Raw genomic sequence first — 24,336 nt, 5'->3', positions numbered from 1 at the left:
GTTTCGTAAGCTGATTTGAAGTTTTTCGGAGCTAGTGTATGCATATTAGGAATATTTTACATTTCGGCATAGGAAACTTATATTACTTATATTTATATTTATTTGTATAGGTAGAGCCTTGCGCTTTGGTATACACACAGTTTTCTATACCATATATAACCCTTGAAAATATCATAACGATCGGACTATAAGTACCGAAGTTCTTCCAGAATGCGTTTCCCAAGCAAGCGACATGAGTTCGCTTGTAAAGGGAAGCTAGAATCTTTGTAAACGACAGCTCGTCGCTTGGTCCACGGTATCGCTTAGTCGGTCAGTTCAGACTTGAGACTTGACTTGTTTTTGGAGCTGTCGCAGTCGTTGTCGCAGTCGCAGTCGCCGGTTGCCGCTTGTCGTTTGTCGTTTGCCGTTTGCCGGTTCCATCAGTTAAGCGACGATCGCGGCACGGTTAAGTACGCAGCGTTCAGATATAAATACATAGCCACGGGCTGCAGATACATTTGTGCATATAAAGATACGGCTGTGACATATGAGCCGCGCGAGTCTCTGAAGTAGCTTTGAAGTTGAGCCAAGCCCCTCCCAACCTTCCAAAAAGGGCTACAATCAAATGCAATTAAGCTGCGCTCGAATCAATTCTCAGCTAATTGAATTAAAGCGCGTGAAGAGCTCCTTCCCAACCCCCTCCTCCCATTAACTGTCCCCTGCTATGTGGGCGAGTGTTATTCAAAGCCCGACTCCGAAACTCGGACTCCATAGCCTCCTCCGAGCTGTAGCCGAGAAATTTGAGAACTTTGCCCACGGAGTGCTGTGAAAATATACCAAATGCAGATGGGCACAAACAGAAATTAACGCCAAAACGGAATTGCTCGCTAATAGAATAATGCGAATAATTAATTAATTACGGGCAAATTTTTTGCACCATTTTTTTTGATGCAATTAAAAATGTTTTCTGTGCATTTTCTCTTGCATTTTCGCGCGCCTAATTAGTGATTTATTTATTATTTTTATTTATAAATGTTTTTTTTTTTGTGGTTTTCATTTTTCTCTTGTGCTGTGTTTTTTGGAGTTAATTAATAAAGCGGCATTTTAACAATTTATTGTTGTTGTTGTTGTTTTAAGTGCGAATCGGCAAATCAATTGCATTTCATGAATATATTCCCGCCGCAGGAATTTAACGCTATTCCCCAGCGATTCCATGCGGTTTCATCTTAATCCGCATTTATGCATCTGTGTGGAGAAAGTGAACCCCCAAACTCCCCAAACTCCCAAATCCCGCTGACATTATCGCTCTATCAATAAGGCTTTAAATTGGGGGGGAAATTTGTAGTTTTTGTGGCTTGTTTTACGCATTATAATTGCTCTGATTATTTGATGATTAAGTTTTATGTTTATTGATTTAGATATAAATACGCCAAAAATGTTGGCTAGATTCTCCCTGCTTGATTATGATTTCACTTTCCCCTTATTCGGCTCGAAATCGAAGTTAGAACCTTAAGCCTTTCAATTTTCATACAGATCGGGCAATATGCAACGAAGTTAACAGGGACTGGGGCGAAAGGGAAGCCTATAGAAAGAAGCTAGCGTCTTTGTGCCGGCAGCTTGATCCAAATCCTGTTCAATCTGTGTGCTATATAAAAAGTAATATAGATTATATTTTGCACATTTATCATTATCATGATTAATCATTCGATTCATATCTGAATCATTTGCAATCTTTTGTATGCTCAGCAGAGAAAACAAACTTTTCCCTGGTTTATTAACTGTGCTCGTATTTCAGGAGATTCCAATTCTAATTCGATTTTTAAGTTAGAGAGCAGCTCTTTGGTTGCGAATTGTTTTTGTAGATCGGATCAGATCAAACATTGGTACATTGAACTGTTTTGGGGCAATTGGTTTAGTTTATTATTGTTGCGTGTTTGTTGATTAACATAATATGTTAATTCATTTATATGCATATGCCGATACGTTTCTGATTTTTCGAGTTTTTCGTTTTCAATTTCAGCAAATTGTGCGCTAAAATGTAAATGCAAAAACGTCGAGCAGAGCTTCTTCAACCACAGCAACGAAATCGAACGACAACAAATTAGAAACCAGCCCAGAGACAGACAGACGCACACACACTCGGACACGCACAACCATTCGCGCACACACACACAGACACACCGTGCTCAAAGTCAGAGTCGGACGGAAGGCAGCTACGCCCCGTTCCGCCCGCCGGAACGCAGAGACCCACTTGGAACTTGGCATTGCCGAGGCGTAGGTCGAGTTTTATTTTTGTGCTCCAATGAACATTTGAATTGTGGACTATGTTTTGGCGAGAAGATGCAGCACAGCAGCAACAACAACAACAGCAGCAACAGCCGCCGCATCCACCCAAACGCTTGAGCTTTAGTTTCAATGTTAAAATCGCTGTTAATGTGAACACCAAGATGTCCACGACTCACATCAACCAGGAGCGCTCAAAGCAGCAGCAGTCCAGATCTCGTTCCAGTTCCAATTCCAATTCCGATTCCGTTGCCAGTTCAAAAGGCGACGGCGATCGCCGTGTTCGGCGGCACACAACGCGGCTTGTGGGCCTGCGCCAGCAGCTGCTGCATCTGGGACGTCAGCTGAACCCTGGCCAATTCTCTGTGTCGGGTCACGGCGGCATTTCCACGATACTAATTGCCAATCTGCTGCTGCTGCTGCTGCTCTCGCTCTGCTGCGATGTCTGTTGCCGCTCCCATATCGAGTCGGACCAAAATTTGACACCAACAACAACATCACCAGCTGCAGTTGCAGTAGCTCCGATGTTGCTGCCAATGGCCCAGACCCATATGCGACCCCAGCTGAACAGCGATGTGGTCGAGAAGGTGGCCGTTTGGACAAAGCATGTCGGTGCGGCGCCACCCAGCATCGCCGAGGGCATTGCCATCAGCAGCGTGGTCAGAATGCCACCCAGCATCCAGACCCCAACCCAAAATGCCCGCAGGCAAGAACAACAACGACAGCAGCAGCAGCAACAAGAGGAGGCTGCGGCAGCGGCTGCGGACGCGGCCATTGATGAGCGCATCGTTCTGGAGCGCGTCACCCGCGAATGTGTGCAGCGCTGCATTGTGGAGGTGAGTCGCTAGTTGGATAACGGGGGGTTTAAACTATAACTAAATGAAATTTTTATTGTTATTGTGACCTTGAGCCACGTGCTTGTGCACCGTAAGTACAGTTTAGTATGTCCGTTATTCTATACTTCCTGGCAAAGCTCATGTTAGAAGACTGATCCCTTGAACTTATCGATACTTACTTGGCTTTTGGCTGTCACAATGCACTTGGCTTATCTTTAGTGTTCTTTAATATTCTTAAGGATTTTCTATTTATGGCAGAGCTTTGTTTGCATTAACTTAACTTGTTCAGACCTATATTTTATCTTCCTGACAAAGAACATGTTAGTGAATTGAACCCTTAAACTTATCGTAACATACTTGCTTTGGGTGTCACAATGCACATGGCTTACCTTGAACGTTTTTTAATATTCTTAAGCATTTTCTAGTTATGGTAGAGCTTTGTTTGCATTAACTTAACTTTTTCCGACCTTTATATTTTACTTCCTGGCAAAGCTCATGTTAGTTAAATGAAGCACAATTGGCTTTAAGCTAGAGCTCTGGCAAGCAAAGCTTTAAGGACTTATGACTTAAAGATTTCTTGGTTCTGGTAGAGCGAAGAAGCCTTAAAGGTATTTATATATTAACTCTTTTATAAACTTAACTTGTTCCGACCCTTATATTATACTTCCTGGCAAAGCTCATGTTAGTGAACTGAACCCTTAAACTTATCGTAACTTCCTTTATTTGAGTGTCTCAATGCACTTGGCATATCTTAAATTTTCTTTTATATTCATGAGTACTTCCTAGTTATGGTAGAGGAAAGGAACCTAAAAACTTTGTTTTCGCAAATTTAACTTGTTCAGACCTTTGTTTGATCTTCCTGGCAAAGCTCATGTTAGCCTTTTATTATGTTAGTTTACTTGATTTGGGTATCATAATTCAATTGGCTTTAAACTGAAGGCTTAAAGGACCCAAGACTAACGCTTACTTTGGCCTTTAAGAAAAAAGTTATGCGTCTTTGAGACTCTTTAATATTTTGAGGACGTCCTAGTTCTGGTAGAACAAAAAAAGCCTTAAAGCACGTTTTCGTAAACTTGACTTCTTAACTAAGTTTTATCTTCTTGGCAAAACTCATGTTAGATCCAATTGCTAAGCCTTTTGAAAGACTCTCAAGAAGTTGGTAGATATACTCATTTGCAGCCTGGTTAGATAAATAAATAAAATAAGTGGAATTTCGATTTTCGATTGATAAACTGGAAACAGAGTATCGGGCAGTCGTTTGCATCCCCTTGCAATGTCTCTTACTTGCTTTCTTTTCGAGTTCTTATTGAACTTTGGTAGACTTGAAGAGACGCTGCTTCAAGGTGCATTTTTTCACCTAACTTCTTTTAACGATGTTTTTTCTTGGTTTATGCGATGTTTTTTTGTTCTTGTTGGTTTTTGCAATGTTTTTTCTTGGTTTTTGCGATGCTTCTGCTTGACTTTTGCGCATCGCAGCAGTTCAATTCATACGCAAGCCCAAAACGTGCCAAGATGCACAAATTGTTTGGGATTGGCCAATTGAATGACTGAAGAAAACTGCAAGTTAACGACAGTTGAGCTTAGTCACATGTCGGATCCCATTGAAATCTGTCGCACTGCCCAGCTCTGAAGCCCCTAATTAAGCGATCCATGTGTATTATGTGCATATATACTGTCAAGTTTCGTGATTATAGCCCGTTGGGTCGCTTGTCATGTCAAACGGGCACTTAAATCAACAGAATCTACAATTTAGATTCTAAACAACTGTCACTGAGCTGTTATATGTAACAGCTTCGGCGCATGTATCTCAGCTTCTGTATCCCGTATCTGTATCTATATCTGTGTCTGTATCTGTATCTGTGTCTGCATTTGTATCTGTTGGGAAGCTTTATATTTGGGTTACCTTCGCTTTATTGCAATTTGCATGAGTGCACATTGTGTGGGCCGTTCCAGAATTCTCTGGACTGTCTGCTCCATGAGGAGGCCAAAGTTGCCAGTAACTGCCGCTAGCTGGCGCCAGCTGGCATTCAGTTTGGGGCTATTTGGCTTGATTTAGCTATTAATTGCTTGCGCCCAATATCACCAAATAGAATGAAACAAATTGGACACATATATCATCATCTTTTGTTCCCATTTATATATATATATATATATGTATACCATATAGATACCATAATAGATATTGTCGCGCTGCTTTTAATTAGTTTCTCGGCTAACTCGCCGCAACTGCTCACGTATCTGGCATAATTAAAAAATTATTTAAGTGCTCTGCGTTTGTTCTTTTTTTCCCTCTTTTTTTTCTGCTTGTTTTTGTTGTGTTTTGCAATTGTTTTTGTAGCACGCTTGTTTTTATCGCACTTTTGTTTGAAAATTCCCAATTGCACAACGCTGCACAATAGATGGCGCCACAAAGGCGCATTTCCTGGCAGTCCAGGCCGACATTGTTCTCTCCTCTCGCTTTTGTTGTGCGATAAACAGCTATCGATACACATTATCGATTATGGACAGCCAAATGCTTGCTTTAACTTTTACAGCGAGTCCTGCGAGTAAATGAGTAAATGTGGGGAACAAATTGGGTTCAAAGAATTCGGAAATTTTAATATCTATCATGTGATAAACTTGTTATCGATAGGTATTCATTTAGTAGGGCGAGTACTTAGTATAAGTTACGAGACTCTCTATCTTGTTTTATTCAAAGAACAGATACGTTACCATCTGAAAACCGATAAACCTATTATCGATAGGTTTGCTATTTCAAAAGATCAATTATGGCGAGTACTTTTACAAAACTTTTTCGTATCCTTTTGGTTTTTGGTTTCAGTCGACTACTTGAGCAGTAGAGCGATAAATCGATGCCCAATATCAGGCCTTATTCTGCTATCGATAAACATAATAGTAAAGCGATTGGGAACACTCAGCGCTAACAACGAGATTATGAGATTTTGAAAGGTTAATTTCGGCGAGTACTTTTACAAGACTTTTACGTATTCTTTTGTTTATTCGCCTCACTCGAATACCTGAGCACTTGAGCCATAAATCATATCGAACCCTTTTCAGTTATCAATAAACATTATAACACCTCGATATTTTTGAGTCTCTCTGCCTCCTCCCGACTTAACCTGCAGAGCTTTGAATAATCTGGCGCCTGTCAATCGATAAACGAGTTATCGATATAAAGAAATTAATCTACATAAGATTTAGAAAGGAGCTCAGCACTAATTACAAGCTGCTTGTTTATCTCTCTGCTTTCCACTCTAGTTGCTCTCCGCGTCCGCCTTCTCGCTAATCGATAACACCCTATCGATATATGTAGAGTACGTAAAACTGTCGCAGCGTTTAATTGAAGAATAGTTGAGAGCAGTGAGTCCTAATTAAGAGCTGCTTATTTCGCACTTGATTTCATTTCTCATTTCCCATTTTCTGTGTTTCGTAAAGCCCATTCGCATTGCCCCCGACCGAGACCCATTTACAGGGGCATCTTCATGTCAGTTGGCTTAATTAAAACTAATCAGGCAGCCTAATTGCTGTAAATGCTGGACGTACTGCGACTGAGATTGGGACACGGTTTGGGGTATATTTAGAGCAGGGACTCTGTGACCCTGTCCCTCCTCCCACACCCATTGTGTGTCCCCCCCTTTCTATCACTTAAGCGGCGTGTGTATCTAATATGTGTGAAAATTGTTGCTTATCGCTTGGCTTCATTAATTGGCAGCGTTGCAGCTGGTTGACTGGGGGAGCCTGAGCCTGAGCCGGACACAGAAGCGGGGGGGCGGAGGTGAGCGATTGCTGCAACCGGAGGGGGCACATTCAGAAGCGCACTTGGATCGCACAGCGCAAATATCTTTAGCTCTACAAAAGAATCATTTAACATGATGATTAAAATGCTGACGATGTTGATGATGTTCTTTGCAAAATGTTGAGCCAATTTATTATACCCTATGCCCACTGAAAATGGGTCAAGGGGGTATTCGCAGTTGCGGCTTATCGGAGTCAAAAGCCGAGTTTATCTCAGGGACTCGATGGGCGAGGAACTTGCTTTGCTTTAAGTTATCGATAATCTGCTTCGTTTCTATGAAATCGATAACAGTTTTATAAGGATATTCTCTATTTTTCGCAGCTTTCAAATGTTAGAGCCCAGTTTAGTCTAGTCTAGCATATATATTTAACTTTTCTGGGAAAATGTTTTAGTTCTTGTGTTATAGCCTGATTCCACTGTCAACATTTCTTAAATTTTTTGCGAACGTAACATTTTTTTCTTATGAGAAAAATGTTGCCTGTAAGTTTTCGCATAAAAAAAACACATATTTCACATTTGCGAAAACGAGTAATTCGTGTGCTTTCCGATAATTTATCGAATTTCTTATCGATTTTATGAAAAATATGAAAATATCATTCCCACAAACAGCTGATATAGCAAATTATAATTTAAAATTTTACTAATCGAACAGTTTTCAACATTTAAAGTTGGTCAAATCCCGCAAAGAGTCCATTAAATGGAGCTCCTACCTCGAGGCCGTATTATCTGACTTTTGGAGGGAAAACTTTGCGGCGCTTTGGCTAATCAAATTAAAGCGATTAGCTGTTTATTTAAAGAAGCGGTACTTTTGCCATTCACATGTTACCGACAACGGACACTTGCCAATAGAATCGCAGAATGTGAATGTTTGTAAATTTCATAAGGATCGAACTAGAAACATTGAAGTTATTGCGGCATGGCTTGACTTCCCAGGCATAGTATGTAGCCAAGGGAAGAAGCAGCATAGCCGTTGCTTGTCGGACTGTGTGTGTGTATAGATAGAAGGGACAGCTTGGGGGTGCGTATATCCTAGGGTATATCCTAGTCGGGCACTGCCGATTAGCGTACTCTTGTTTGGATTTTCGGACTGCAGCGCACAACAGCAACAAATTGTGTCAATAACACACATGCTCTCAAGTATGTGAGTGGGTTTGTCAGTCAGTCAGTCAGTCAGTCAGTCAGTCAGTCAGTCAATCAGTCAGGCAGTTAATGTAATAGAAATTGTACAACAAAAGACGCGCAATGACGACATGAAAACCCCCAACGCCAATTAGCAAGCACCCGCCCGCCCCGTCCCCTCAACCTTCATCCCACCACTCAGCCCTCTGTTCGCCTGCATCTTTCATCTCAATGGCCAATGCGAGCAGCGCCTAAGCATCACATGAAGTCGCCACACATACGCACACATACGCTCACACACACACTCACACACAGACTCGCACACACACCAGCAGAGCCCTGTGCGCTGTTTGTGAAAAAGCCAATCAAGCTAAATTAATAAAATATTACGTAGAATTCTAAATTAAATTGACGCGTGTGCGAAAAAAAAACACAGCTGAAAAGAAAAATACTTAGTAGACCAAACGAAATGTGTGTGTGTGTGTGTTTTTGGCTAAATGAATGAGTGTAGTGAAAGCTGGATGCGTTAAGGGGGAGCTTAAAGGGGACTCGACCAGCTTGATTGAATCTAACCCGGCCCTGGTCCTAGCCCCATGAAACCCGAACCTCAACTGAAGCTGAGGGCAATTATAAATTCGTTAGCCAAGTGGCAGTACACAATTTACAGATGTTGCGATTCTAAGCACTGTAATATTCACTTGAAATGCAAAGCATTCCAATTAAAGCGAAAGCAAAAACAAGAATGAGAGGTGCTTCACAGAGTTTTGTAAACAAACGAGAATTGAAATTTTCTATACGAGCTTTAGTATAATTAGCCTAGGAACTAGCTCTAATGTTGTTAATAGTTGAAGTTGGCTGCGCTCATTCCGATAAAAAGTTATCGATAACAACACTTTACAGCGAATATTAATTTTAAATGCTGAGCATTCCAATTAAAGCGGAACCAAAAACAAGAATGAGAGGTGCTTCACAGAGTTTTGTAAACAAGCGAGAGTTGAAATGTTCTATATGAGCACTAATATATTTAACCGAGGGACTAGCTTTAATGTTATAACAGTTAATAGTTGAAGTTGGCTGCGCTCATTCCGATGAAAAGTTATCGATAAGTTAAATTAAGTAGAACATTGCATAAATATTTTTATACTTTATTTTTGAGTAACTTTCTCTGAAGTATACTTTCTTATCTATATAAGAAAAACCTGTGCTGATTGAGTGATTGACCGGCTGCTGATTGACGACTATTGATCCACGTTCAATCTAAAGAGTTACGTAGCTGAAATTTTGAAAGAATACAAGAGCCAAGCCTTATCAAGATCCCATTACTATTTGTTATGGCTCTATAGACAGAATCGGTCGAAAATTGAGTTTTAGTATGGCAAAATATTTTATTTTCCAAAATATTTTTTATCAAACTCAGCATTTACGAGCTCACATGTCTTCTCTATGCATGTCTACATAAGGCAAATGTTTACAAGGGTATTAAATATTCGGCGTTCGGAAAATATCTATACTTTCTCGCTGTTTATATCCAATTGACATTGAACTCATTTCTGGCTATGTAGAAATTAATTGAAATCTTGTTTTACACTCTGGAAAATTGAACAAAAAAAGTATGAATTACATCTTTCACCGATTTCGGTTAATCCACCTTATAAGATCGGTGAATGAGCCAAAAAAAACCGCTGCTTAAAAGTTGATAAGCCTTAAACTTCTCTGAAGTCCAAACATTTCTAGCCATTTGAGTTTGTTATAGATTCGTTTAAGATGAGATAATATTATACAAAACTGAATACCATTTAGTATTCTCTTGGACTTTGTATTAAGTTTTGGAATAAATAAGGGCTTTTTTATGGCTATTGGTTTCGCAGCTTTAATGCTCAGAAAGACTATTAACTGCGCTCGTCTGTAAGAAATTTGCCTGTTAAAGACCTTTGATCCATTATTATATTATGTATTACTAGGTTAACCAAGATTCGAGAAGCTCTCGAGTTGTTTACCTTCGCTCTGAAATGGCATGTCGCTATTTTTGGCTGCCCCTTGCCTCAACAACAATGAATAGTTCGTTTGCGGATCGAGTCGGAGATCTCTTTACGATCGATCACGTGCTTAACACAAAAAGAAAGAGAAAAAAAAGCAGAAACTCGTTTGGCGTGACGCCCGTTAAATGTCGATTTGGTCAATAGATTTATGCATTTGTAATGCGCGAATGTTCTCAGAAGTTGTTAAAATGCCTGTAAAGTCAATAATCAGGTCTATGATTGAGTTGCCGACTGCCGACTTGAAAAAAAGTAGCTAAATCAAATCATAAAAATAGCTACACAAAGCTGCATTACCTAAGCAGAGTGATCTACAAAGCGCTAAACGGCAAAAACCTGCCGCTTTATGCGCAGTTTTCTTTTCGAGAAAGCTAGGGAAACGGTTAAATCAGCTAAAAAAATAGCCAGAACTGCAGGCACTTGCAAATTTGACAGGTTCCATGTTACAAACAGCCAATTCTAGCTAGAAGACGGCAGCACAAAGGTCCCAGCTCTATTTTACGAGAAAGCCAGAAAAAGAGCTAAATCAGCTTAGAAATAGCCAGAGCTTCAGACACTCGAGAAAGCTAGCTTTAAAATAGCCACAGCTGTAGGCACTTGCAAATTTCATGTTTTCTCGCTGAAAATAGCCAAATCTAGTTTTGAAATAACCATATCTGACTATAAAATATCTAAACTAGCAGACATTTGTAAATGCTAGCAAATATCAAGTTTTGGGGTAAAAAAACTCTAGCTAGAAAATGGCTGTTTGTTAAAGCTATCAAAAGAGCTTAATCAGCTTAAAAATAGCTAGAATTGCGTGCACTTTCAAGTTTTAACAGTTTTCTGATGAGGGAAATAGCCAAGTCCAGCTAGAAAATAGCTGTATTGATAACACACTGGACCTAGCTTTTTCTCTATCCACCTCTTTGGTATATTTAGGTTGAAAATAGCTAAGTCTATTCAAAAAATAGTTGGAGTTAAAATAGCTCTAGGTCTTTCTCTCTTTGCTATATTTAGCTTGAAAAATAGCCAATTCTAGCTAGAATATAGCTGAATTGGTAACACACTTTCTCTCTCTCTTTTTGCTATATTTAGCTTGAAAATAGCCTTGTCTTGCTAGAAAACAGCTGAACTAATAACACACAAGTCTTAAGTCCTCCCTTTATACTCTTCTTAGCTTGACAACAGCCAATTTTAGCTAAAAAAAAATAGCTGAATTGATAACACACTGGCCCTAGCTCTTTCTTCGCTGTTTTGGCAACACTGGCTCTAGCCAATTCTTTCTCTACCAGCTACCGATCTGCCTTTCCCCATTGTTTTCACCAATAATTGTTAAATATTGTAAATACATTCATTGTCAGCGACATTGAATTAAAATTCTTCCCACGGCTAGGGTTTCCCTTACCACTTTCCTTTCCCCTGCTCGCTGCGGCATTTCCGTTGCAAATCGGCGCTCTTTTGTGCTAATTGATTTTCACTTGACTTTTTTTTTCCAGGAGGATCTGTTTCTGGACGAGTTTGGCATTAAATGCGAGAAGGCCGACAACAGCGACAAGTGCTATAAAACACGCGTAAGTCTGCCCCCAAAACCGACCCGAAATGGTGTCAAGTGTTTTGACAACAGCCCCCAACAACCTACCCCCATTGCCCCCAACTCAACAAAAGGCCACAAAGTCGCGTAATTCGAAACCACCTTTGAACTTTCCCAGACAACGTGACTACGGACCGACCGACCGACCGACCGACTGACCGACCGAATGACCCATAAAGCACAACAAGAACAAATTCCCAGAAACCAGAAACGAAACGTATTTACGGCCCAAAAACCCTGACCAAAGGGAGTATACTAAAGCAAACTCACAAAAAAAAAAAATGCTCATGGAGCCGAAGATCAAATACCCTTCTGTAAAGCTCGTAATTGTTGAGTGCGGAGAAAATATCTTGAACAAAGAATTATATCAACGTTACAATGGATTCTACTTTTCTAAAGGAGCTAAGTATATGATATACTATTCTAATGATAACAGAAAGCAAGGATATGCATAAACAAATTCCAAAACAAGAGCCGAAGATCAAATACCCATCTATATATGTAACTTACAGTTCTGTAAAGCTCGTAAACGCTGCGTCCGGAAAAAATGTCTTCTACCTCTCTATGGAAGCTATATGATATAAGTAGTTATCCAATGATAACAGAAAATATCTTGAAAAACAAAAATACCTCTCTATAGAGCAATATGATATAGTAGTCCGAGGATAAACAAATTACCGGATAAGTAAAAACTATCGAAATGTGGGTTACATTCTCAAGCTGTTTGAGATTGACAGACTGTTCGCGAATATATAAATTTATTCCTATCAGAGATAACTCCTCTCTCTTTTTACATGTATGAGCACAAATGCCATATGCCCTTTTGAACACACTCCCAACAGTTACAGGGTATCAGAAGTGGCAAACTAGGGATACGCAGTGATAGGGCCATCAGGCACTTGTTTAAGAAAATCATAAACACATTCGATATGCAAGCCAGTTCTGTCTTACATGTATTTCAGATTAACCACAGGCGGTTGGGGGGAGTGACCTTTGATGTGATTAAGTTACCAAGCGACACGGCTGATCAGCTTTTTACTGGCTTTTAATTGTCGCCGTGTTCGTGAGCCACCGCTTTGCTAGTTACACACGAACTCAAAGTGCATCAGGCGGGGCCAATCGTACTCCAGCTCCAGACAGGAGAGGAAACCGTCGAACAACAATTGCAAACGCTGCTGTCGGCTCTCAATTAGTTTGCTTGCGAGGCATCTGATCCTGCGGTTAATTTTAGTTTGAGTTTTACAGCAATCCATCAGGGAACAATAATAGGGCTTAGCTAAGATTTAGCTTTGAGCTTGGTTAGCGTTAAGGACTTTCAGACTCGTACTTACCTAATAATAACATGGAATTTTTATCACGAAAAACAAGAGTAGTTAGCGAACATTAAATATATTTTTAGAGCATAGTCTAACAGCTCACTAGTTATCTGAAATGTGTATGCGCTGAATAGTGTGGAGTGTTAAATAGTTGAAATATGGAAATAGTTGGCTCCGCTTTTTATGCCTTGTAACCTATAAATCTACAATCCCATAAATCTGTCCAATGATCAACAAAAACAAAACAAAACCCTATGCCCGGCTTAACTAGCTATAGCTATATCTAAAATTTTAAGCACAAATCTGCCAAGGGCAAGGCCGGGGAATACCCGCTAGCTATATATATATATATATATATGTATATACATGTATGTATGTATATACATATATATATATATCAGTGCGTCGAGCTGAGTAGATTAAGCCATTATTTACTTGTATGAACGCTTCGATTTCCGGCACTCTAAGAGCTAAGATAAGTTCTCCTACTCCATACGCATATCAAGTCTATTTCTGACTATCGATTACTGCCATTCTTTTGTCCTTTATCGATAAATGTAATTTTGTTAGCTTGCAGATCGGATTATAGATCATGTGGGTCCTCCAAGGGCACGCGCAGTACGAATTTGCTGCCCATAATCGATGATTGGCCCAGTTTCCAAGTAATCGATAAAAATCGATATCGAAATTCTGTTTTTTGAGCAAATCTATAAATATAAGCCATCAAATTTTACTTAAAGCTTCTTGAATAGTATATATATATATCAAATATCGGGAACACCCGAAAAGAGCCTCTTACTTCATAAAGATAAAGAATTGTAGCCTAAAATACAGGGTATCAGCTAGTCCAGTCTTGATTTTAATAGTTCTTTCAGGCGAGGCTTAAGGCTGACGGAACTTTCAGCTGAATTTAGATAACCCTCACTTTCCCCTGCACCTCCCTGATAAGGGCGTCTATCTCAACAAATCTGATCGACATCTCTTTGCAGTGCAACAAGGGCTGTGCGCAATGGTATCGCGCGCTGAAGGAGATCGAGCCTTGCCAGGAGGCCTGTGTGAGTGACATCTGCAGCTGCAAGCTGTCTACCGTTCTAATGATAGCTTCTTAACTCCATTATATTGATAGGCTTCCACGCAGTTCTATCCGTACGACATGCCCTGCATTGGAGCCTGCGAGACGGCGCAGCGTGATTATTGGCATATGCAGCGCCTGGCCATGGCTCGGCTGGTGGAGACAACGCAGCCGCAGCTATTGGAGATGCCGGATGAGTCCAGCACACTGACCATTAAGTGGGCCATGCAGTTCCCGGAGAACTATTTGGCCAGTCGACCCTTTAACATACAATACCAGCAAGTGGAGAATCAGTCGGAACAAGCCTGGCACAATCTGGCGGACTACGACTGCGATGAGTACTACGTATGTGAGATTCTGGAGGCGCTTGTGCCCTACACCCGCTATAAGGTAGGTCATTGATATATTAACTCAAATCTCTGGAGATTTAAATTCGAACTCTGATCAGTTTCGCTTCGAGCTGCCCTTTGGCGAGAGCAGCGAGGATGTGCTCTATTCGCCAGCGACGCCTGTTTATGAAACGCCGATGGAGGGCGCTCCCATCTCTGCGCCCATTATCGAGGCACTGCTGGCGCTGGATGAGCATCATGTGGCCGTGCACTGGCGTCCCGGACGCTACAGCAACGCGCCCATTGAAGGCTACCGCGTGCTCTTGACCAGCGCAGGCAACAACAGCCGCGAGCAGGTACGTCACGAGCTCCAACTCTAGCTGCCAAATCTAAGAACCCCATCTCTACCAGCTGCTGCCTGCTGAACGTGCCAGCTGCATCTTTGCCCAGCTGCAGCCGCTCACCAACTACACCGTGTCGCTGACCATGATCAACAAACAGGGCGAGGGACCGTCCACGGTGGTCAGCATTGTGACCAAGGCGCCCCTAGAGCCGGAGCAGCTGCAGAGCGTGCTGCTTGCGGGCGAGCACAGCATCATCTGGCAATCACTGGAGCCAGCGGGCGAGACACGGCTCCTCTACAGCTCCGAGCAGACGAACATTAGCGATTTTACCTTTTCGCAGCGCGAGCAGCGGCTCTGGCTGCTGGACGAATTGGGTCAGCTGCACAGGTGAGCAATGTCTCACTTCAGCCGCTGTTCAATTATCTTTTGGAGAGTTTGCTTTTGTGAATATTTCCGAGTTGTTTCCGATCGGTTTCAAACTCAGTTTCAAAGTTCTTTCGAGAATTTTTTTTATAGGTGCCACGGGCAAGGCCGGGCTATGCCCACAAGTATCATATATACACATAGGTCGAAATTTCCCACTCCCATAACTCGGTCAAAACTCAACCGATTTTCATAAGGCTTATATTTTTCCTCATAACTTGGCATCTAGAACAATTTGGCATCTAAACCTGGCAACATTATTTCTGGTCAAAATTCGTGTAATAATGGTACCCTCAAATATCATATATAGACATAGGTCGAAATTTCCCACTCCCATAATTCGGTCAAATCTCATCCGATTTTCATAGGGTTTATCTTATTGTTCATGGTTTGGCCTCTACATCAATTTGGCATCTAACCCCGGCAACATTATTTCTGGTCAAAATTCATGTGAAAGGGGTACCCTCAAATATCATATATAGACATAGGTCAAAATTTCCCACCCCCATAACTCGGTCAAATCTCATTCGATTTTCATAAGGTTTGGCTTTTTGTTCATGGTTTAACCTCAAGATCAATTTGGCATTTAAAGCTGGCAACATTATTCTTGGCATTTTTAAAGATCTGTGAGATAATTTATTTTATAGGTCGGGCTAGGCCGGGCAACGCCGGGGTATACCCGCTAGTCAGTCATGTGTATATAGATTATTTTCAGTTTAGCTATAGCTTAAACTGCCATTTTTCTGTTTACAGCCAGCTGCTGGATGAGGCGACGTCAAGCCCTGCCCGGCGCCTGCGCCTGGAGCTGCCTACGAATGGGAGCAGCCAGTGGACGGTACGCAAGCTGAGCCTGGACTGGCTGCAGCGACGCCTCTACATGGCAGCGGAGGCGAGCAGCAGCGAAGGATTCGAGCTGTTTACCAGCAATCTGGAGGGCGGCGATGTGCAGGTGGTGGGCGTGCAGCTGGGCCTGGTCGTCGAACAGCTGGAGCTGGACGCCCTGAACGGCTGGCTCTTCTGGTGCGATGCGGAGAGCCTGTGGCGTCTGGATCTGAGCAGCAAGCAGCTGCTGCGCCTCACCCAGCCCATGGCCGCGGTAGCACCAGGCCGCTTTCTGCTGGAGCCGCAGCGCTGGCTGCTGCACGTGCTGCTGCCACAGGAGAATCAGCTGCTGGAGCTGAGCTACGATGGCGGTCACAAGCACGCGCTGGCGCTGTCCAACGATAGCTGGCGCAGATTCGCATGGTCCAGCGATCAGGCACAGCTGCTGCTGGCAAACGACACACAGCTGCAGCTGCTCGATGGACAGACGCTGGCGCCGGTTGCCAGCTGGCCGCTGCAGTCGCCCGACGGCGGTTGCTACGCGCTGCTGCCGCTGGAACGTCGCCGCCAGCCGCTGGCGCTGGAGCCGACCGAACCGCGCGAATTGCGCGCGCTGCTGGGCGCGCAGGCGGCGCACATAACATGGCAGCCGCCGGCAGCTAATCCCTACCAGACTTCAACGGCGGCCGCGCGCAACTACAGCTACGAGCTGGAGGTGCTGGACGTGGCCAGCCAGAGCGCCTATAACATACGCAACATACGCATGCCCCACTTCGGACTGGAGCGCCTGCAGGCAGACAATCTCTATCAGCTGCGCGTGCGCGCCAACAATGCGGCTGGCCGGGCGGGCGCCTGGACAGCGCCGCTGGCGACGCGCACCTGGCCGCTGGGCGATCATCGCCTGCGCTGGGCCACGCGTCGCGGCTCGCTGTACACCACCAATGAGCTGGGCGGCCAGCTGCAGCCGCTGCCCGTGCAGCTGGCGCAGTCGCCGGGACCGCTGGCCCTTGTCAATGCCAGCGTGGCGTATTACGTTAGCGGGCGGGAGCAGTCGCTGCACTGCGTCAATTTACTGCAGCCGCAGCTGAGCTGCTCCGACGAGCGGCTGGAGCAAGTGGGCGCCGTTGCCTATGACTGGCGCGGCGGGCTGCTCTACTGGACGGATCTGGCGCGCGATTGTGTCCAGCGTCTCGATCCGCTCAGCGGTGAGCGCGAGCTGCTGCCCATATTTGGTGCCCGCCACCTGGCCCTGGACTCGGCCCAGGGACATCTCTACTATTCGAGCGCGGCGCATCTGGCGCGTCGCTCGCTGAGCGCTCTATCCACCCAGCAGCCGGAGCTGGAGTACTATCATGTCAATGGACTGGCCGGCAGGATTAGCGGCTTCTGTCTGGATTTGCCGCAGCGTCACATCTACTGGCTGGTCGGAGGCAGCTCGGCGCTGCATCTCTATCGCACAGCTCTGTCGGCGGGCGGCAGCCAGGCCGCCGCGCCGCTGCAGCTGCTGGCGACGCTGCCGGCGGCAGACGCACTGCCGCACACGCTGCAGCACCTGGCGCCGCTGGGAGCGCTGCTCTGGCTGGCTGCGAACGGCAGGGGCGCGCATCTGGTGCGCCTCGTTGCCGCCGGCACAATGGTGCCGCAACAACTGGACACGGACGCTACCATGCGCCTGCTGCCGGAGGGCCTGGTCGAGCCGCTCAGCGCCGTGCAGCTGCTGGAGCGTTCGGCCGGTCCGCCGCCATCGCCGCCGGATGAGGGCGTGCGTCCACTTGCCGTGCCGCCGGACAGCGTGCACATCGACGAGGGCGGCCACTGGAATGACTTTCGCGTACGCTGGCAGCCGGCTTCCAGCGGCGGCAATCACAGCGTCTGCTACAAGCTGCTGCTGGAGCACGGCAGCGAGCGTCTGATCACGCTGGAGCTGCTCACGCCCTTTGCCCGGATCACACAGCTTGCCCAGGCGCCGCTCGGTCTGCGCATCAGCATCACGCCGCACACCGCCTGGCGCGCCGGACCCACCACCCGGGTACAGCTGGACACGCCCGTCGCGGCGCCCACCCAACCCCGTCGGCTGCGCGTCTTTGTCGACCGTCACGCGGCGCCGCTGCAGCTGGCGCCGAATGTGAGCGCTCTGCTGCGCTGGGATGTGCCCGAGGAGCATGCGGGCAGCCAGTCGCTGCAGTATCGCATCAGCTGCTGGCGCGGCAGCGAGCTGCACTCGGAGCTGTTGCTTAATCAGAGCACGCTGGAGGCGCGCGTCGAGCACCTGCAGCCGGAGGAGACGTATCGCTTTCAGGTGCAGGCCCATGTGGCCGCCACGGGCCTGGCCGCCGGCGCCACCAGCCATGCGCTGCACGTCTCGCCCGAGGTGCAGTCCGTGCCCCGGCTGCTCTACGCAAATGCCGAGCACATTGGCGAACTGGATCTGGATACGGGCGGCCGCAGGCAGCTGGTGCATACCGCCAGTCCCGTCGAACATTTGGCTGTGCTGCAGGGCGAGCAGCGTCTGCTCTGGGTCAACGAGCATGTGGAGCTGCTCAGCCATGTGCCGGGCAAGGCGCCCGCCAAGCTGGCACGCATGCGCGCCGAGGTGCTGGCTCTGACCGTCGACTGGGTGCAGCGCATCGTCTACTGGGCCGAGCTGGACGCGGCGGCCGGCGGCTGTGCCATCTATAGCCTGGATCTCTGTCGCTTCGATGGTCGCATTCTCCAAGGCGAACGTCTCTGGAGCACGCCGCATGGCCAGCTGCTGCGCGATCTTGTCGCCCTGCCGCATGCCCGCCAGCTCGTCTGGCTGCAGCACGATCTGGACTCGCGCAATGCCACGCTGCAGGGTCGCAGCCTGGCCAATGGCAGCGCGCTCAGCTTTGAGGGCGTCTCGCTGCCGCTATGGCGCCTCTTTGAGGGCAGCCAGGAGCCGCTGGCCGAGACCTTGAATCTGGTCGATCATTTGGGCCGGCTGTGCGTCTACCATGTCGCCCGGCAGCTGTGCACGTCCAGCGCTTTGCGCGCCCAGGTCAATCTGCTCAACGATGACATCGGCCAGCTGGCCCAGGATCCGGGCTATCTGTATGCTCTGCGCAATGGCAGCGTGCGCGCCTATGGCCGCCGTCGACAGCAGCTGGAGTTTCTACTGGATCTGCAGCCGGACGAGGTGCGTCTGTTGCGCGCCTACAACTATCAGGCGTATCCCAGTCGCCGCTGCCTGCTGCTGCCCACCACGGCGGCCGCTTGGCCGGAGCCAACGCCCAGCTGCGAGGAGACGCAGTGCAGCTTGCAGCTGCCGGCGCTGAGCGCCGCCGATGACTGCCCCCTGCCTGTGCCCGGCCTCAACTATCAGCTGAATGTCAGCAGCAGCGCACAGCCGGAGCTGCGCTCTCTGCACTCCGCCGCCGGCCTGACGCTCAACATAAGTCAACTGGAGCCCTATCATGTCTACGAGCTGCGTGCCCAAATTGGCAGCTACTATCAGCAGCAGCTGGGCCTGGAGCCGCTGCAGCTGCCCGCCCTGGCGCTGCACACGGCTGTGGCCACGCCCAGTGCGCCGCGCAATTTTAGCGGCCGAGCGCTGAGTCCCAGCGAGCTGGAGGTCAGCTGGCTGGCGCCGCTGGAGCTGCGCAGCGCGAGCGTCTACTACACGCTGCACTGGCAGCTGCAGCTGGATGATACCGAGGAGCAGTCGCTGGAGCAGCCTGCGCAGGAGCAGCGCGTGGAAACGGCGGGCGTGCAGCGGCTGACGGGCCTGCAGCCCGCCCGGCTCTATCAGGTCTGGCTGCAGGCGCATGCCACGCCCAGCAAATATAATAGCAGCGGACGGCTGCTGATCCGCAGCTATGCGCCGCTGCCGCCGCTGCAGCTGATCGAGCTGAACGCGTACGGGATGACGCTCGCCTGGCCGGGCACACCGGATGCGCTCAGTTCGCTTATCCTGGAATGCCAATCGCTGCGCGAACAGCTCCACTTCAATGTGGCCGGCAATCACACACAGATGCGGCTGGCTCCGCTGCAGCCGAAGACGCACTACTCCTGCCGCCTGGCCTTGGCGTATGCCGCCACGCCGGGTGCTCCCATTTACTTTGGTCCCAGTCATGAGTACGAGACGCTGGGCGATGCACCCAGTGCGCCGGGCCGGCCGCAGCTGGAGCATATTGCAGGCGAAATCTTTCGAGTCAGCTGGACGCCCGCTCTGGACAACGGTTCACCCATTTTACTGTACAATCTGGAGGCTCTGCAGGCCCGGCGCACCACTCGTCGTCGGAGGCGGCGGGAGACTACGCTTACCCTATTGCCCTGGGCCGAGGAGCCGCTGGTCATCGAGGATCAGTGGCTGGACTTTTGTAATACCACCGAACTGAGCTGCATTGTGCGCGAGCTGCACACCCGTCGCCTCCTGCTGTTCCGCGTCCGTGCCCGCAATCGGCCGCACGGCTGGGGACCCTACAGCGAGGACAGCGAACGCATTGCCGAGCCCTTTGTCTCGCCCGAAAAGCGCGGCTCCCTCGTTTTGGCCATCATTGCCCCGGCTGCCATTGTCTCCAGCTGTGTTCTCGCCTTGGTGCTTGTGCGCAAATGTAAGTTCAAAATGAATATTTTTCCGCCTTCGTCAATCGATCTGTCAATCAGTCAATCATTCAACTAGTCGGTCAGTTAGTCAATCTTTCAGTCGGAGAATTAATCGATAAGAAAATAAGTAGGTCAATAAGTATGTTAGTCAATCAATCAGTCATTTGATTGACCGATCGTTTTGTCAATCAGTTGACCAATCAATCGGTCAATTAATCGCGTTTTGCCATTCAATCAATCGGCTTGAAAATAAGTCGTTTAAACAGTATAAATCAGTCAGCTAATTAACCAGTGAATCCAGTTATCATTCAATTAGTAAGTCAGTCCGTAGTCAATCAACTATGATAACCAATCAATCCATCAGCTGGATAATTTGTCGTTTAATTTGTCAAGAAATCAATGGTAATCAAGTAATTGGCCAATTAATCAGTCAGTTTTGTAAAACTGACCTAACAGTGAATTGAAGGTTCATTAATCAGTCAGTCAAACGGCCAATCAGACACTCAATCATTTGGCCAGTTGATTATTACATCAGAAAATTATTAAGTCAGCTGGTCAGGCGGTTTATCACCCAATCACTAAGTAATCAATCAGGCAGATAAACAGTTAATCAGGCAGTCAGTTAATCAATCATAAGGACAGCCACTTAATCAAACTTACTATCTGTAATCAGTCTGCCACCAAATCAATCATGATTCAGTCAGTCAATCAGGCAATAATCACGCAGTCAATCAAAATGCCCAATGATCAGTCAGCCAGTCAGTAATTTTTAACTAAATCTACCAATCACAAGCCAGTCAATCAATCATAAAATCAATCAATTAATCTGTGAATGAGTGAGTAAATTAGCAAACTATTCAAGCATGAAATCAGTCAGACTGGGTGACAGTAATCACCTAATCAATCATGATTGAGTCTATCAATCAATAAAAAATCACGCAGTTAATCAATCAATCAGTGAATGAGTGAGTAAATCAATTAATTACTTTGCGAACTATTCAATTGAATATGAATATGAGTCAATCGAGTATGAGTAAGTTAATCATTTAATAAACACGTAATCAATCAATCAATCAATCAGTCAGTCACACACTTACGACACACACAAGACTCGCTAATGAAGTAAATTTTGCGATTTTGCAGTGCAAAAGCGTCGCCATCGCGCCAAAAAGCTGCTGCAGCAGAGCCGCCCGAGCATCTGGAGCAATATGTCGGCTCTGCAGACGCAGCAGCAGCTGCTGGCCGCGCGCAGTCGCACCTTCTCGATGTCGCTGAGCGATGCGGACATTGCGCTGCTGCCGCAGATCAACTGGAACCGGCTGACGCTGTTGCGTTTCCTGGGCAGCGGCGCCTTTGGCGAGGTGTACGAGGGTCAGCTGCAGGCCGAGGACGAAGCGCAGCCGCAGCGCGTGGCCATCAAGGTGAGTTGATCAACAGCACCCAACTGAATTGTCATGTAAAGAGCTGCGCTTTATTTTACAGAGCCTGCGGAAGGGCGCCAGCGAGTTCGCGGAGCTGCTGCAGGAGGCGCAGCTGATGAGCAATTTCAAGCACGAGAACATCGTTTGCCTGATTGGCATCTGCTGTGACACGGACTCCATATCGTTGATTATGGAGCACATGGAGGCCGGCGATTTGCTCAGCTATTTGCGTGCGGCACGGCCCAGCTCACAGGTAAGCAAGCACTTGCACTTATTATACCCTGTAGCCATTGTAAATGAGTAAAGGGTCAACTGTTTTTGTGAATATGTATGTGACACACAGCAGTTAGCATCTCGATGTATGTAATCTTGATCAGGAGGGAGCACCGTGTCGGTCTAGCCATGTCTGTGGGTCTGTCCATTTTATATCTCCTCTTGCTATCATAATATCGTTAAATATCGAGACAAGGTTTTTTTTTATTCATTTAATTTCGTTTATTTATTTATTTACGAGTGTCTTCCTTATTATTTAATACATCAAATTATGAAAGTTAAATACTAAAAGCCTTATTAGAGTACACAATTTGTCACTTTTTGGATGCCTTCAACCAAAATTACCCCAAAGTTAAAAGGATATTTAGGGATCCTCATTAATAAAGATCGGACAATAAACACCGAAGGCCTCGAGAATTCCATATCTAAAAATGTAAACCCGAGGGAGGAAGCTAGAGTGTATTTGTGTTGTGGCAGCTGGGTATAGGGTATCTTCTAGTCGAGCATTCTGATGCCATATTTACACGCTGAAAGTTTCATAAAGATCGGACAATAAACACCGAAGCTTCTCGAGAATTCCATACCCAAGCAAAAGTAGAGAGGAAGCTAGAATGTGTGCATGTGTCTACAGGATATCTTCTAGTCGAGCACTTCACTTAATCACTCTTATTGATGGCTCGTTTGCAGGAAGCGCTGTCCAAGCTGCAGCTGCCGGAGCTGCTGAGCATGTGCCTGGACGTGGCGAATGGCTGCAGCTATATGGAGGATATGCACTTTGTGCATCGGGATCTCGCCTGCCGCAATTGCCTGGTGTCGGATGGAGCGGCAATTGGCGGACGGCGAATTGTTAAAATTGGCGACTTTGGGCTGGCACGCGACATCTACAAGAGCGACTATTACCGGAAGGAGGGCGAGGGACTGCTGCCCGTGCGCTGGATGGCGCTCGAGAGCCTGGTGGATGGCCTCTTTAGCACACAGTCGGATGTGTGGGCCTTCGGTGTGCTCTGCTGGGAGATATTCACGCTCGGCCAGCAGCCGTATGCGGCGCGCAACAACTTCGAGGTGCTCGCCCATGTCAAGGACGGCGGACGGCTGCAGCAGCCGGAGCGCTGTCCCGAGAAGCTGTAAGTGGCCCAGCTCCTACATTTAACTCCTCTGTTCTCAATCAATGTCCTATTCATGCTGCCCACAGTTATTCGCTGCTCTTGCAATGCTGGCGCTGCGAGCCCTGGGAGCGACCCAGCTTTAGGCGCTGCCTCGGCACGCTGCAGGCCCTCAGCTCGGATTTGCGGCGCACCGAAATGCTGGCCACGGATGAGACGCCGTTGGTTTCCGCATTGAGCGCTAGCAAGCCGGACGCCAAGGTGCGTTTCGATAATGCGCCCGAGCGCCTCACGCTGCACTTGGACGCCAAAGATACGGTCAACACAAACGATACCGAAACGAGAGGAAGCCCCACCACACCCCCCATGCACACCATCACAACTGCAGTCATAACCACAGCTCCAGCCTCTGAGAATGGCCAGCTCTATGCAAATGAGGGCATTTCGCGCCTTTGAAATCCCCTTCATTTGGATCTGCCGCCGCCAGTTGCGGCGCCACAAATTGATGAACATTCGCATTCGCATGCTCGGGCGCACTCAACCATGTCACGCCCCCACGCCAAAATACCGCCCACACACATACGATTATGGGCTTAGAATTATGGTTTCTATTTAATCGATTTACTATTCTGTACTGAATCCAAACGCTAAACAAGACCAAAAGATGACCTCAACAAGTCTTATATGTAAATCAAATGGTTCTGTTTTGCGATTTGTGTTTTTTTTTTTTTTTTGTTTTTTTATGTTGGTATACCCAACTAGAAGAGTATGCGTATTCGAATATACCCAACTAGAAGAGTATGCGTATTCGAATATATGTTACAAGTAGCGAAGCAAGTATCGAACAATAAATACAAGATATTTTTGTAGAATTAGTCTTTATGTTTTAATTATTATACTCCGCCTCAATCAGGCTGATTGATATATTTTTAAGCTTGATTGATTGGCTAACGCACTGACTGATGATCAGTCAATCTTTTCGAGTATACGCTAATCGCATATAGCTTAGATTTGAATAATAAAAACGATATATTATTGTATATAA

At 46.5% G+C, this 24,336-nt stretch overlaps 1 protein-coding gene and 1 long non-coding RNA gene across 2 annotated transcripts; one reads left to right on the top strand and one right to left on the bottom strand.

Moving 5' to 3' along the window:
* Nucleotides 1-379: 379 nt before the first annotated feature.
* On the top strand, nucleotides 380-24,336 carry sev (sevenless). The gene is made up of 12 exons (XM_064683600.1): nucleotides 380-449; nucleotides 2,000-3,098; nucleotides 11,528-11,602; nucleotides 13,928-13,993; nucleotides 14,065-14,400; nucleotides 14,459-14,695; nucleotides 14,751-15,070; nucleotides 15,860-20,502; nucleotides 21,638-21,915; nucleotides 21,977-22,168; nucleotides 22,876-23,312; nucleotides 23,381-24,336. Exons 2-12 carry the CDS (start codon nucleotides 2,304-2,306, stop codon nucleotides 23,745-23,747), a joined length of 7,746 nt encoding a protein of 2,581 aa, XP_064539670.1. The 5' UTR covers nucleotides 380-449; nucleotides 2,000-2,303; the 3' UTR covers nucleotides 23,748-24,336.
* Nucleotides 12,553-13,063, bottom strand: LOC135429331 (uncharacterized). The gene is made up of 2 exons (XR_010436401.1): nucleotides 12,954-13,063; nucleotides 12,553-12,898 (listed from the first exon to the last, which is right to left on the bottom strand). It is a non-coding gene; the product is annotated as an uncharacterized LOC135429331 (long non-coding RNA).

Source organism: Drosophila montana, unplaced genomic scaffold (genome assembly GCF_035044405.1).
Source record: "Drosophila montana isolate Dmon_TW-CO22-7 unplaced genomic scaffold, ASM3504440v1 contig_2666_1, whole genome shotgun sequence".
Lineage (NCBI taxonomy): Eukaryota > Metazoa > Arthropoda > Insecta > Diptera > Drosophilidae > Drosophila > Drosophila montana.
The sequence above is the reverse complement of the archived record's forward strand: the minus strand, read 5'-3'. Positions and strand labels throughout refer to the sequence as shown.